The sequence below is a fragment of the Mauremys reevesii genome, linkage group 22 (genome assembly GCF_016161935.1).
Source record: "Mauremys reevesii isolate NIE-2019 linkage group 22, ASM1616193v1, whole genome shotgun sequence".
Lineage (NCBI taxonomy): Eukaryota > Metazoa > Chordata > Testudines > Geoemydidae > Mauremys > Mauremys reevesii.
Genome location: NC_052644.1, coordinates 20,398,498 through 20,413,405, shown reverse-complemented (window position 1 = coordinate 20,413,405; position 14,908 = coordinate 20,398,498). Strand labels below are relative to the sequence as shown.

Here is a 14,908-nt window from a genome sequence, read left to right as displayed (position 1 = left end):
ACAGACACACACCACACCATGCCCCAGCCCCAGCCCCTGGCCCTGCCCCTCTGGCTCCTTGCAGCCGCCGCCTGTGCCCGCTGTGCCGGCGCCTTCGGCTTCGCCTGGTGCCTGCTGCCCTACGAGCTGCCAGGCTACGCCAGCTGCACCGGGCGCGGCATCACCCAGCTGGGCCCGGCCATCGCCCCGCTGCCCAACTCCACCCTCTGGCTCAACGCCTCCCAGAACGCCCTGCAGGGCCTGGCGCCCGCCACCTTCGCCCACCTGCCCCGCCTGCGGGAGCTGCGGCTCGACCGCAACCGCATCCGCGCCCTGGAGACCGGCGCCTTCCAGGGCCTGCGGGAGCTGGAGCTGCTGGACCTCAGCCAGAACCGGCTGGCGGCCCTGGGCCCCACGGCGCTGGCGGAGCTGACGGGCCTGCAGGTGCTGCTTCTGGGGGGCAACGGCCTGGCCGCCCTCCACCCCACCGCCCTGGCGGCCCAGCCCTGCCTGCAGGAGCTCCACCTGCCCCACAACCAGCTCTCCCAGCTCCAGGAGGTGGCCACGGCCGCCGGCAAATTGGCCAACCTCTCCCTCCTCGACCTGGACTCCAACCGGATCTCCGCCCCGTGCCCCGGGCCCGGCCTGCTCTCCATGCCCTTCCTGCGGGACCTCAACCTGCGGAACAACGGCATCGCCTGGCTGGACCTCGCCCGCTGCTCCCTGCCCGGCCTGCGCTCGCTCAACCTGACCCGCAACAACATGAGCCGGCTGGAGGCCGGTTCCTTCCGCGCCGCGCCCGGCCTGGAGAGGCTGAGTTTGGACGAAAACCCCCTCAACATCTCCCATCTTCTGGGCCTGCCGCTGCCCAACCTGACGGCCCTGCACTGGTCCAGCATGCGCCCGGCGCTGGACTCGGACCTGGGGCTGGCCTGCCAGGTCTTGGGGAGCCTGCCGGCGCTGACCAGCCTGGACATCAAACACTCCAAGGTGCCGCCGTCCCGGCTGGCCCAGCTGGGCGCCTGCACCAACCTGACCTGGCTGGACCTCTCCACCACCCCGCTGAGCCGGCTGCAGGGGGGCGTCTTCCGCGCCTTCCCCCGCCTGGAGTCCCTCTCGCTGGACAAGTGCAAGGTCCGGCAGCTGAATCAGAGCGCCTGGGGCGGGGCGCTGCCCCGGCTCCGGGTCCTCGTCCTGCGGCGCAACCACCTCACCAAGCTGGAAGACGGCGTCTTCCGGCCCCTCAGCGCCTTGACCCACCTGGACCTGTCCAGGAACCGCCTCACCTACCTCTACAAAGGGACCTTTCTGGGCATGGCCTCCCTGAGGACCCTGCTGCTGCAGGGCTGCCAGCTGGCAGCCGTCACCCGTGACACCTTCGTCTACGCCCGCAAGGTGGAGGCCCTGGACCTGAGCGACAACAACCTCCAGTACGTCAAGGCCTTCGCCTTCCAGAGCCTCCACCACCTCCGCACCCTGCTGCTCTCCGGCAACCGCATCCTCACCCTCCAGAAATGGGCTTTCAAGGGGCTCACCTCCCTCCGCCACCTCTCGCTGGCCCAGAACGGCCTCTACAAAATCTCCCAGGGCTCCTTCCTGGGCCTGAAGGGCCTGGAGACCCTGGACCTCAGCCGCAACCGCCTCCTGGCCTACGGCAAGTACGACTCGCCCGCCCCCTTTGCCGGCCTGCCGGCCCTGCGGGGCCTGGATCTCAGCTCGCAGGAGGCCCGGCCCCCCGTCCGGCTGCCCTCCAAACTCTTCCAAGGGCTGGGGAACCTCCGGGAGCTCAGCCTGAGGGACAACCCCGGCGGCGTCTTCCTCAACCTCTCGCTGGCCCCCCTGGCTGGCCTCCTCTCCCTGGATCTCTCCGACGTCTACCCCAGCCGGGAAGGGCCCTTCCGCCTCCGCCCGGGGCTCTTCCAAGGCCTGGGCAGCCTCCGGCGGCTCCGGCTGGACGGCAGCTCCCTCCGGGACCTGCCCGGCGAGGTCTTCTCCAGCCTGGCCTCCCTGGAGTGGCTCTCGCTGCGGGAGAACGGGCTGCGCAACGTGAGCCGGGCCCCGCTGGCCGGCCTGGCCGCCCTGCGCTTCCTGGACGTGGCCGGGAACCCCTTGGCCTGCTCCTGCGAGAACGCCTGGTTCCAGAACTGGTCGGCGGCGGAGCCGGGGCTGCAGGTGGCCCTGCTGGGATCCTACCTCTGCCTGGGGCCCGGCGTGAGCGAGGGGCTTTTCCAAGCCCACGATCTCTCCTTCTGCCGGGCGGACCCGGGCGTCTTCTTCTTCGCGGGGTCGTTCGCCGCCGCCTCCCTGACGCTGGCGGGGTCCCTGGCCGGGGCCAAGCTGGGCTGGACCCTCCGCTACGGCTACTACCTGCTGCGGGCCTGGGGCCGGGGCCGGCTGCGGCGGGACCGGCGGGGCTACCAGTACGACGCCTACGTCTCCTGCTGCGCCGAGGACGAGGCCTGGGTGGTGCAGACGCTGCTGGCCAAGCTGGAGGAGGAGGGGCAGCCCCGCTTCCGGCTCTGCTTCGGGCCCCGCGACTTCGCCCCCGGCGCCTACTACCTGGACAACGTGCAGCGCGGGGTGAGCGGCAGCCGCAAGGCCCTGTGCCTGCTGAGCGCCCGCACCCTGGAGAGCGAGTGGTGCTCGCTGGAGCTGCACCTGGCCTGCGCCCGCGCCTGCGACCGGGGCCCCGACCCGCTGGTCGTCGTCTTCCTCGAGGACATCCCCAACTTCCGGTGAGGCCCCCGCGGCTGGCCCGGCCCCCCCCTCCTGGCACGGGGCTGGGAGGAGCGGGGGGGGGGCACTGTCTGGGGGGGGAGCTTCCAGGGGTGCTGTGTTGAGCAGCGGGGGGGATGCTGGCTGTGGGGGAGCTCCTGGGGACGCTGTGGGGAGCTGTGGGGGGTGCTGGCTGTGAGGGAGCTCCTGGGGCGCTGTGGGAGCTGGGGGTGCTGGCTCGAGGAGCTCCGGGGTGCTGTGGGGAGCGGGGGGGGTGCTGGCTGTGGGGGGATCCCCCAGGTTGCTGTGGGGGGATCCCCCAGGTTGCTGTGGGGAGCTGGGTGGGTGCTGGCTCGAGGGGAGCTCCTGGGGGCGCTATGGGGAGCTGGGTGGGTGCTGGCTCGAGGGGAGCTCCTGGGGGCGCTGTGGGGAGCTGGGTGGGTGCTGGCTCGAGGGGAGCTCGAGGGGCCGCTGTGGGGAGCTGGGGGGGGTGCTGGCTGTGAGGGAGCTCCTGGGGGAGCTGGGTGGGTGCTGGCTGTGGGGGGAGCCCCCAGGTTGCTGTGGGGAGCGGGGTGGGTGCTGGCTGTGGGGAGCCCCAGGTTGCTGTGGGAGCTGGGGGGTGCTGGCTCGAGGGGAGCCCCCGGGGGTGCTGTGGGGAGCGGGGGTGTGCTGGCTGTGGGGGTGGGGTGCTGGCTGTGGGGGAGCTCCTGGGGGCGCTGTGGGGAGCTGGGGGATTCTGGCTGTAGGGGAGCTCCTGGGGGCGCTGTGGGGAGCTGGGGGGTGCTGGCTCGAGGGGAGCCCCCGGGGGTGCTGTGGGGAGCGGGGGGGGGGTGCTGGCTGTGGGGGGAGCTCCCGGGGGTGCTGTGGGGAGCGGAGGGGGTGCTGGCTGTGGGGGGAGCCCCCAGGTTGCTGTGGGGAGCGGGGGGGTGCTGTCTCTGGGGGGAGCTGGGGGGTGCTGGCTCTGGGGGAGCCCCTGGGGGCGCTGTGGGGAGCGGGTGCCCTGTGCCGTGGGTACTGGGGCTCAGATCTCGGCCTGTCGCCCCCGCAGCCTCTCACCCTACCACCGCCTGCGGAAGCTGGTGAAGCAGCGCAGCTACCTGCAGTGGCCGGAGCAACCCGAGGCCCAGGACGTGTTCTGGACCCAGCTGCGGGAGGCCCTGGCGGACGGCGTGGAAGCCAGGGGGCTGCTTCAGTTCAACATGGCCGAGTAACCCCAGCTGGGGCTGCAGGGAGAGAACCACACCCCAACCTCTGCAGCCGGTGCTGTCCGAGACTCCCCCTCCGCCTGGAGCGGTACGAGGACTATGACCCAGCAGCGAGGGGGGCTTATTGCAGCCAGCAGGGGGCAGTGACACCTGCCGCTGTTTATATAGGTGCTGTATGGAATAAAGCTGGATTGTTTACTGTGTTATATCCAACAGACCGTGGCTCGGGGTGCGGGAGCTTAACTTTAACTCCATGGTCCCCTGGTGCAAATCTGGATTCACTCTCATGCCGTCAGGGGTGATTCCGGATTGACCCTGGGATAGCACAAATCAGAACCCGGCCCTGTCCTCACTGCAGTCAGGGGTGACTCCGGATTGACCCTGGGATAGCAGAGATCAGAACCCGGCCCTGTCCCCACTGCCGTCAGGGGTGACTCTGGATTGACCCCAGGGAAGATGTGTCTGGCTCTGGGCACACACACACCCCGTGCTGGGCCGGGGGGCTCATCCCAGGTAGCCGTGTCACTTCCCCTTCCTAAATCCCTCCCAGTTCCTTAGACTCCTTTCAGCTGCCAAAAGCCCCTGATCCCTGCCAGCTTGGCTGTAGGACGCCTGGGTCCCGTTGCCAGGGGCGGGTGGGGGAGCTTTGCCACGACTCCTTAAGCCCATTAACCCGCCCGTCTAATTCCCCCGTTTCCGGGGAGACGGGCGCCCTCCACCCATCACCAGGGGATTTGGGAAATCAAGGCGGACGGGACGGTGCCGGGGGGCGGCGAGAAACAGAAAAGTCCCAGCTGCTCACCGAGCCAACCGGCCGCTGGCACAGATCAGCCGGGCGCCGCCGCGGGAGGAAGGCTGGGGCGGTGGCGAGGGGTCCGGTGGGTGCCGGGATGTGGCCGGCCTGGGCTCTCCTCTGGACCCTCTGCTGGGTGCCCGGCGGCAGGGGGGAGTACGCCCTGCCCAAGTTCGTCTGCAGCCCCATGCCCCTGGAGCTGGAGACGGGCTGCCAGCAGGCCCCGCAGCCGCGGGCCGGGGGGCACTGGGTGGGCACGCTGGAGGAGGCCAAAGAGACCATCCTGCACCTGCGGGAGACAGTGGTGCACCAGAAGGAGACGATCCTGGACCAGCGGGAGACGGTGCGGGAGCTGACGGCCAAGCTGAGCCGGTGCGAGGGGCGGCCGGGCGGGGAGCACGGGCCGGGCGGGCACGAGGACAACCTGAGCCACGGGCACCGGGAGGGGGCCGGCCGGGAGAACGAGTACCCCCACTTCGGGCACCGCGAGCACCCTGAGCCCCCCGGCGGCGCCGGGCACGAGGCCGCCTTCCGCAAGGCCAGTGCCGCCCCCAACACCATGGAGGACCCGCCCCGGGAGGCACCCGCCGGCGCCCCCCAGCTGGAGCGCATGCTGGAGTCGCTCAAGGAGAGGCTGGAGCACCTCCAGGTAAGGGGGGGGATTGGCCCCCCCAGCCATCGACTCCCCCCTCCTCACTGACCCACAGCCCCACCTTTCCATAGACCCCCAGCTCCTCTCTGGCCAGCAACCCTCCCATTGACCCCCCCCACCTCACTGACCTCCCCGGCTCCCCCCCACCCTGGCCATTGACCCCTTCCCATGCACCCATCCCACCCCTTTGTCTCCCCAGTGACCCCACGCCCTGCCTATTAACCTCTCCCCTTGCCCACTGACCCCCTCATCCGCCCCCACCAGTGCCCCCTTCCACACCCTGGAGTCATTCTAGGAGGGGCTGGGGCATCAGCAGATGCTGTGGGGCCCCATTCACTCCCAAAATGCTGGAATGGCTCAAGGAGCAGCTCCCCACGGCCCCCACCCCATCCCCTGCATCCTTCCCATTGCTCGCCCCTAACACCACCAGCCCCGCCCCATTACCTCAGTTTCCCCCCTCCCCCTTCCTCCATCATCTCAACCTCTCTCATCACTCACCCAGTTAGGAGCCTCATGGCCTGCTCCCCCCGCAAGCCATTACACCCCACTCCCCTCCCAGAGCCGGGGCTAGAACCCAGGAGTCCACACTCCCAGCCCCCTGCCTCCGGCTTTAACTAGTTAAGTAGAAACAGCCCCCAGATCCCAGCCCGGAGGAATTACTGATTGATCCTATTTCAAGACCATCTGCCAAGACCCCAGTTAAGACCCCTTTGCCCTTGAATTACTGGGACGGTTCTGGAAGATGAACGTTTCCCATGGGGTCCTGGGATGCAGCCAGCCAGTCTCCGCCCTGGGCCCGGATGGGAGCCGGTGCCCCCTAGCGGGGAAAGGCCCCATGCCCCATTCCCTGCCCCCCTGAGCCAGCCAGTCCCTGCCCTGGGGCAGATCAGAGCTGGTCCCCCTAGAGGGCAAAGGCCCCGGGCCCCATTCCTCAAGGCGTGCTCGACGGGAGTGGGGTCTAGTGGTTAGAGTCACAGATCCAAGCCCAGCGGGGACTGTGGTGGTCAGGTGAGCTGAGCTCCGGCACAGCACAGGCCTGGGGGACGGCCCCCAGCTGTTCCCAGGGCCCAGCGTTCAGAGAACGAGAATCCACCGCCCGCCCGGCCCGTGGTGCCGCTGGGTAATTGCTCTGCCATGAGAAATGCCCACGCTGTTTCCTGCGGGAATGGGTCTCGCTTCAACTTCCAGCCCTGGGGTCGGGCCCGACCGTCCTCTGCTACAGTGGAGAGTCTGTTACTGAATATTTGTTCCTCGCGTGGAGGAAGGGTGGGTGGGAGCCAGGACTCCTGGGTTGGCTCTGGCTCTGGGAGGGAAGTGGGGGCTAGTGGTTAGAGCGGGGGAGGGCTGGGAGCCAGGACTCCTGGGTTCTCTCCCCAGCTCTGGGAGGGGAGTGGGGAATAGTGGAGGAAAAGGCTGCCCCCCCCCTTGCCCTCCAGCACCGTACAGAGGCTGCTCCATTGGCATCAGTAGGTTTGTGGCGCTGGCGCTAATTGGCGCTGGCGGCTCCGTGGGAGGAGGGGGACGGATTAGCGGGAGCAGCTCGGGTCCCAGCCGGAGCGTTCAGCTAAATATAACCCCCCCTTGGCCTCTTCCTGTTTGCCCCTTCTTAGCGCGTCTGGAAAACTTGAACAGCCTGGCTGGTGGGGGGAAGGGGTCAGATTTCCCCCCCACACCCATGGGGCAGGGGTGTGAGGGGAGGAGATCAGGGCCTCAGTAGGGCGCTGGGCCTAAATACCAGGCCAGACGGGCCCGAGGGTCTCACGAAATGTTGCGTCCGGCTGTGTTAGTTCACGGCTCGATGGCGCCGGCCGGCCTGCCCCCAGAACGTGATGGGAGGGGAGTCGGCCTTAGTGGAGGAGCAGGCTGAGCCCGTCTCCTGAAATCGGGATTCTGAGGGGAAAAAAAACGAATCAAGGAAGCAAAGGATGTGAGGGGAGGAAAAGCCTTGAGGTGCCCGTACAGCAAAGCTTGGTGCCTGGGAGACAACCAAGAGGCTTTGGACTCGCTCGCACGTGAACCTAAGGGTGATCTAGCTGGTATCACTGAAACCTGGGGGGCGAAAGGGGAAATCCACGCCACAAATGGCAAGCCCTGTTTCCGCGTCACGGACAACGCGGAAGAAAAGGAGCTACGCTTTGGGATCAGTGGCCTAACCGATAAAGAACAAGAAGGGTTATTAGTTGGCGTCTGCTACAGCCCCCTCAAATCACACTAGGGACCAGAGTGAACAACAACTTATGCCCCCTATAACGTATAGGAACAAAAGCTGCATGATCACTGGGGTTTCAGTTTGAGTAACGTAGGCTGGAGGCAATTTGCTACCGACACTAAATCATTCCGGGAATTTCTAAACGTCCTAGTTGACAAGTTCCTATCTCAAACGCTGTAGCCGCCGACATGGAGGAATTCTTGATAAAACCTCATCCTAACAGAATGAGGAAATGATCACAGAGTTAGAAGTTAATGGTGGCTCTGGTACAAGGGACCACGGCTTGAAGGTATTCATAATATGCAAACAGAGTAAAGTCCAGAGTGGTGCGATATATCCTTGGTGCATTAAAAGGGCCAGTTTCACAAGGATGTAAACAATTATAAGCCAAATCAGCTGGAAGGAAGAATTTAATCAGAAAAATGTGAATGATCATTGGAAATTGCCTGAGAACGTTAGACCAGACACCCGAAAACCACAGCTGAGGGAAAAGGCTGTGCTGGTTAACAACACAACCTTAGAGAGGAAGTGAAGGCAGATAGCGAAGTAGATAGGTATAACAACTAGAAGATAGGGGACGCTCATAGTAATGAACATAAATCAGAAGCAAAGAGGAAGTTGATAGGAATGAATATAAATCAGAGGCAAAGGGGAAGTTGAGAGCAATGAATATAAGTCAGAAGCCATGATTTGTAGAAAATTGATATGGGAAGCAAAGGGTCAGCAGAGGGTCTATGTCCAGCAGAGTTAGGTACAATAAGAAGGAGGGTTTTTTTTTCAGTACATTAAAAATAAAAAGAATCCCGACAATGGTATTGGTCCATTGCTAGATGGAAAAGGTAGAATTATGAACAATAAAGCGGAAAAGGTAGAATTGTTCAACAAATATTTCTGTTGTATAATTGGGGGAAAACAGATGATGGCCTATCTATCATACAATACCACACTTTCCATTCCCCTTGTGTCTCAGGAGGATGGTAAACAGCAGCAACTACCGTTAGACTTTTAAAATCAGCAGGTCCAGATAACTTGCAACCAAGAGTTTTAAAAGAGCTGGCTGAGGCGCTCACTGGCCCATTAATGTTGATTTCCAATAAGTCTTGGAGCACCAGGGAAGTTGCAGAAGACTGGAAGAAAGCTAATGTGCCACTGTTTAAAAAAGAATAAAGCATATGACCTGAGGCAGTTCCAGGCCTGTCGGTCTGACATCAATCCCTAGCAAGTTAATGGAGTGACTGATACAGGACTCAATAAAGACTTGAAGGAGGGCAATGTACTTAATGCCAATCAGCATGGGTTTATGGGAAATAGATCCTGTCAGTCTAACTTGCTCTCGCTTTTGGCTGAGATGACAAGTTTGGTTGCTAACGCTAAGCGCGTTGATGTAATAAACGTACACTCCTGGGCAGCGTTTCATGTGGTAGCACATGGCATTTTGATTTAAAAAAAACGAGCCTGCGATAGGAAGTTTTTAACTGGCCGACGGTGGGTCTCACACTGTAACTGCAAACGGGGCATCGCCGTTTCTACTGGCCCTGGTCCCGAGGCGATGTAACGTTTTCGACCTGGAAGAAAACGTGACCTCGTCACTGGTGCCGTTTACAGAGGACACGGCAATTGTGGGTGCGGGTAAATACCACAGAGGCCAGGGCATGGCTACAGAGCTAGCTGGCTCGCTTGGTAAACTGGACACAAGCAATGTGGGTTTTCATGCGGCTAAATGTACCTGTATCCGTCTAGGACCCAATGCTGGCTGGACTCCCAGGAGGGGGCAGGAGGCTCTCTCCTGGGAAGCAGCAACTCTGAAAAAAGATTTTTGGGGGGATCATAGTGGCCAATCGGTTGAACCCTGAGCTACCCTGTGGGATGCGAAGGTCAAAAGGGCTAATGGGAACCTGGGAAGCATCACCAGGGGAATCTCGAGTAGGAGCAGAGAGGTGATTGGGCCCTGGGGTAACACTGTGGGGCTTCCAGTTCTGGTGCCCCCCCATCCAAGGAGGGGGGCAGAGAAGAGCCCCAGGGGTGATTAAGGGATTAGAAAACCTGCTTTGGCGCAAGAGACGCCAGGAGCTCCAGCTATTTAGCTCAACAATGAGAAGGTGAAGGCGGGACTTGACCCCAGTATGTAGCGGGAACGAATCGTTAATCACGGGCTCTTCCATCTGGCCGAGGAAGGTGGAACCCGGGCTGACAGCTGGAGGTTGAAACAAGACCCAGTCAGGCTGGAAATAAGAGGTAGGTTTGTGACTGTGAGCGTCATTAACCACTGGCACCATTTGCCCAGGAGCGTGGTGGTTTCACCGTGGCTGGCGCGTTTTCAGTCGAGCTGGGCAATTTCTCGGAAAGTTCTGCCCTGGGAATTATTGCAGGGCAGGTCTCTGGCCTGTGTAATTCAGGAGGTCAGACTAGGTGAGCACACTGGCCTGGCCTGGCCTTGGGATTTATGACTCAATGATCCAGGGTGGCAGGGACAGGGGGCAGGATGCTGGGCTAGATGGGCCTATGGGTCTAATACAGGGTGGTACAGATGAGGCAGGATACCAGGGTAGATGGGCCCATGGGGATGATCCAGGGTAGCAGGGACAGGACGGGATACCAGGGTAGATGGGCCCATGGGGCTGATCCAGGGTAGCAGGGACAGGACGGGATACCAGGGTAGATGGGCACCGAGAGGATGATGAGGTCTCACTCACAGTCCCCTCCTCCCACCCCCACCCCCACCCCCCAGCACAGCCGCAACAGTTCCCTGTTCTCCATCTCCCTGCGTGACGCCCTGCAGAAGAAAATCAGCCTCTTGGAGCATCAGATCCGAGAGAAATTCAACACCACCGAGCACCACGACCACAGCCACGAGGAGCCGCACCGCAGCCACGAGGAGCCGCACTGGCACAAGAACGGGGTCCACGGGCCTCACGAGAAGGGTGAGGGGCAGGGGTGCGGGGGCATCAGCGGATGGATAGCTGGTGGTGGTGGTGGTGGGCATCGAAGGAGCCAGACTAGAGCTGTGGCTGGATGAATAGGACTCGCTGCCGGGATGGACAGGGGGATAACAGAATAGACAGGTGGGTGGCATTGTAGCTACAAAGCTAGGTAGTTGCATGGATGGATTTATGTGTGGCTGAACTGATAATTGAATGAATGGCTGGAATCACTGATGGCCGAAGCTATGGATGGAGCGTTGAATGGCTGGATGAAATGGTACCTGGATGGATGGAGGAAAGGGATGGATCTATGGATGGAGCATTGAATGGGTGGATGAAATGGTACCTGGATGGAAGGAGGAAAAGGATGGATCTATGGATGGAGCATTGAATGAGTGGATGAAATGGTACCTGGATGGATGGATGAATGGAGGAGATGATGGTTGGATCTATGGATGGATCATTGAATGGATGGATGAAATGGTACCTGGATGGATGGAGGAAAGGGACGTATCTATGGATGGATCATTGAATGGATGGATGAAATAATACCTGGACAGAGGGCTGGCTGGCTGGAATGAGGGCTGGTTAGCTGGCTGGCAGGCTGGAATGACGGCTGGCTGGCTGGCTGGAATGAGGGCTCGCTAGCTGGCTGGCTGGCTGGAGGAGATGATGGCTGGCTCATTGGCTGGCTGGCTGGAATGAGGGCTGGCTGGCTGGCTGGAATGAGGGCTGGCTGAAATGGCTGGCTGGCTGGAATGAGGGCTGGCTAGCTGGCTGGATCATTGAATGGATGGATGAAATAATACCTGGACAGAGGGCTGGCTGGCTGGAATGAGGGCTGGTTAGCTGGCTGGCAGGCTGGAATGACGGCTGGTTAGCTGGCTAGCTGGAATGAGGGCTGGCTAACTGGCTGGAATGAGGGCTGGCTAGCTGGCTGGAATGAGGGCTGGCTAGCTGGCTGGCTGGCTGGAATGAGGGCTGGCTAGCTGGCTGGCTGGCTGGAATGAGGGCTGGCTGGCTGGCTGGAATGAGGGCTGGCTAGCTGGCTGGAATGAGGGCTGGCTAGCTGGCTGGAATGAGGGCTGGCTGGCTGGCTGGAATGAGGGCTGGCTAGCTGGCTGGCTGGCTGGAATGAGGGCTGGCTAGCTGGCTGGCTGGCTGGAATGAGGGCTGGCTAGCTGGCTGGAATGAGGGCTGGCTAGCTGGCTAGCTGGCTGGAATGAGGGCTGGCTGGCTGGCTGGAATGAGGGCTGGCTGGCTGGCTGGAATGAGGGCTGGCTGGCTGGCTGGAATGAGGGCTGGCTAGTTGGCTGGCTGGCTGGCTGGCGGAACAGCTGGATGGAATGGTGGTTTGATGGACGTATCAATGCATGTGGAGATGGCTGGCTGGCTACTGGCCAGAATCACATCCCCTTTCCCCTGGGGCTGGTTGTGTCTGGCCGCCCCGGCACTGACCATGTCCCTCTAGGGCACAAGGTGGAGAAGCCGGACGAGGTTTTCCGTGTGGGCTTCCCCCTTCGCACCAACTACATGTACGTCAAGGTGAGGCGGACGCTGCATCACGAGATCTTCGCTTTCACTGTCTGCCTCTGGCTCAAGTCCAGCTCAGCGCCTGGTGTCGGCACCCCCTTCTCCTACTCCGTGCCTGGCCAGGCCAACGAGCTGGTGCTCATTGAGTGGGGCAACAACCCCATGGAGCTGCTCATCAACGACAAGGTGCGGGGCTGGGGTCTGCCCTGGTCAGCGGAGGATGTGATGCTGCAGGGGACTCAGCAGGAGGCGCTGGGCCACGGGGAAGGGGCGAGAGCCCTGGCGGGGTGCTGTGCTGTGGAGAGGGGGGGGGGGGGGCTGGGGGGGGGGGGGGGGGGTGCCCAGCAGGGGGTGCTGGGATGCGGAGAGGGGTGGGGGTGCTGGGCTGCAGGGAGTGAGGCTGGGGGTCAGGAGGGGGCGCTGGGCTGCGGGAGTGGGATGGGGCCTGCTGGGGGCGCTGGGCTGCGGGGAGCGGGGCAGGGGGGGGCTCCCATTGTGGGCGGGGTCGGTGGGGGAGAGGCGAGCTCTGCCCTTAACCCTTTCCCTGCCACGCCCCCCCCCAGGCTGCCACCTTGCCCTTAGCCATCCACGACGCCAAGTGGCACCACATCTGCGTGACCTGGTCGACGCGGGACGGCGTCTGGGAGAGCTACCAGGACGGGGTGCGGCGGGGCAGCGGGGAGAACCTGGCCCCCTGGCACCCCATCAAACCAGGGGGCGTCTTCATCCTGGGGCAGGAGCAGGTACGAGACCCCCCCCTCACATACACCCCCAGGCTGAGAGCATCCAGCCCAGGGTACCCCCCCTTTCCGAGTGGCTTGTGCCCCCCCTGCTCTACCCTGGCCTCTCTGCTCCCCCCCACCAGGACACGCTGGGCGGCCGCTTCGACGCCACGCAGGCCTTCATCGGGGAGCTGGCCGACTTCAACGTGTGGAGCCACGTCCTGGCGCCGGGCGAGGTCTACAGGCTGGCCACCTGCGCCGGCCGCGCCCGCGGCGACCTCGTGGCCTGGGCCGAGGGCGCCGTGGAGCTGCATGGGGGCGTGGCCAAGCTGCCCTTCAACGCCTGCCACTGAGCCCCGCCCCACGGGGGGCTGCAGGCCCGGATGCCTGGGTTCTCTCCGGCTCAAGGAGCGGGGACTAGTGGTTAGAGCAGGGGGGCTGAGAGTCAGGACTCCTGGGTTCTCTGGCTCAGGGAGGGGAGTGGGGGCTAGTGGTTAGAGCAAGGGGGCTGGGAGTCAGGACTCCTGGGTTCTCTGGCTCAGGGAGGGGAGTGGGGGCTAGTGATTAGAGTGGGGGGGCTGGGATTCAGGACTCCTGGGTTCTCTGGCTCAGGGAGGGGAGTGGGGGCTAGTGGTTAGAGCAGGGGGGGGCTGGGAGTCAGGACTCCTGGGTTCTCTCTGGCTCTGGGAGGGGAGTGAGGTCTAGTGATTAGAATGGAGGGGTGGGGGCTGGGAGTCAGGACTCCTGGGTTCTCTGGCTCAGGGAGGGGAGTGAGGTCTAGTGGTTAAAGCAGAGGGGGCTGGGAGACCCCCCCCTTCCTCTCTTGTTGTGTATATAGCTGTGGCTCAGCCTAGGGCTGGGGCGGGCTGTACATACGCTGTGTCCATGTCGCGTAGCTCGGCCCTGTTTTACGTAGGACTCGATGCTATTTTTTCCCTCAGAAAGGACAGAATAAACCTGCCAAGGAAGCAGCAGCAGCCCCGGCGCCACCTGTGAGTCAGTGCTTTGTCTGAGCGCGCCAAATACCCAACACGCCCCACCCCAGGAGTGGCTGCATCCCATCAGGGGGCAAGGGGTCGCCGTGTTCCGATTTTTTACGTTAATGTGCGGTGGGGCCGAGGGGTTCGGAGTGTGTGGGGGGTGCAGGCTCTGGGGTGGGACCGGGGATATGGGGCTGAGGGTGTCGGCTCTGGAGTGGGACCAGGCCTGAGGGGTTTGGGGTGCAGGCTCTGGGGCAGAGCCAGGAATGAGGGGCTCAGGGCTGGGGTATGAGCTCTGGGGTGTGAAGTCGCCGCTGGGGGTGTGGGGCTTGGGGGGCAGGGGGCGTGTGAGGGCTCAGGCTGGGGCCAGGGATGAGGGATTCGGGTGCAGGCCGCCCCAGGGAGAGAGGACTCCCCACAGCCCTGTCTCACCGCCCCAGCTTGGGGCTGGGGGAGAGGTGCCTCCCCCGGCCTGCGAGGTGCTTGGGAGCCTGCTGCCCAGCCGCGCTGCCCAGAGGGACCTTAGGTCCCGGCTAAAGCGCCCCGGCACATGGCTCGCGCCGGCGGCAGTGGGGACAGATGGACGTCAGCTAAGGGCTGAGCAAGGCCCCAGGGTGCTCACATCCTGGGCCAGAGGCTGCCTGCATCATCCTGCCCCCGCCCCCCCGTGTAATAGAACCCAGGTGTCCTGAGTCCCAGCCACCCCCCTGCTGTAGCCACTAGACCCCACTCCCCTCCCAGAGCCAGGATGGGACCCACTCCCCTCCCAGAACAGAACCCAACTCCTGGCTCCCAGCTCTAACCACTAGACCTCACTCCACTCCCAGAGCCCACGCTAGAACCCAGGAGTCCTGGCTCCCAGCACCCCCAGCTCTAACCACTGGGATCCACTCCCCTCCCAGAATAGAACCCAACTCCCGGCTCTAACCACTGGGACCCACTCCCCTCCCAGAGCCAGAGCTAGAACCCAGGAGTCCTGGCTCCCAGCCCCCCCAGCTCTAACCACTAGGACCCACTCCCCTCCCAGAGCTGGAGAGAGAACCCAGGAGTCCTGGCTCCCAGCCCCCCCAGCTCTAACCACTGGGATCCACTCCCCTCCCAGAATAGAACCCAACTCACAGCTCCCACCTCTAACCCCTGGAACCCACTCCCCTCCCAGAGCCCACCCTAGAACCCAGGAGTCCTGGTTCCCAGCCCCA

The 14,908-nt window shown here is 63.2% G+C and overlaps 3 protein-coding genes across 3 annotated transcripts; all 3 read left to right on the top strand.

Moving 5' to 3' along the window:
- Nucleotides 1–4,084, top strand: LOC120388247 (toll-like receptor 13). Its single transcript, XM_039509953.1, has 2 exons — nucleotides 1–2,714; nucleotides 3,743–4,084. Exons 1-2 carry the CDS (start codon nucleotides 19–21, stop codon nucleotides 3,903–3,905), a joined length of 2,859 nt encoding a protein of 952 aa, XP_039365887.1. The 5' UTR covers nucleotides 1–18; the 3' UTR covers nucleotides 3,906–4,084.
- Nucleotides 4,085–4,775: 691 nt separating this feature from the next.
- On the top strand, nucleotides 4,776–5,119 carry LOC120388469 (neuronal pentraxin-1-like; the record flags this gene model as incomplete). The annotated part of the gene is made up of 1 exon (XM_039510292.1): nucleotides 4,776–5,119. A coding segment is annotated over exon 1 (330 nt), but the record flags the coding sequence as incomplete, so codon positions are not given.
- Nucleotides 5,120–5,256: 137 nt separating this feature from the next.
- On the top strand, nucleotides 5,257–13,082 carry LOC120388468 (neuronal pentraxin-1-like). The gene is made up of 5 exons (XM_039510291.1): nucleotides 5,257–5,341; nucleotides 10,282–10,474; nucleotides 11,946–12,193; nucleotides 12,571–12,750; nucleotides 12,873–13,082. Exons 1-5 carry the CDS (start codon nucleotides 5,303–5,305, stop codon nucleotides 13,080–13,082), a joined length of 870 nt encoding a protein of 289 aa, XP_039366225.1. The 5' UTR covers nucleotides 5,257–5,302.
- Nucleotides 13,083–14,908: the final 1,826 nt, after the last annotated feature.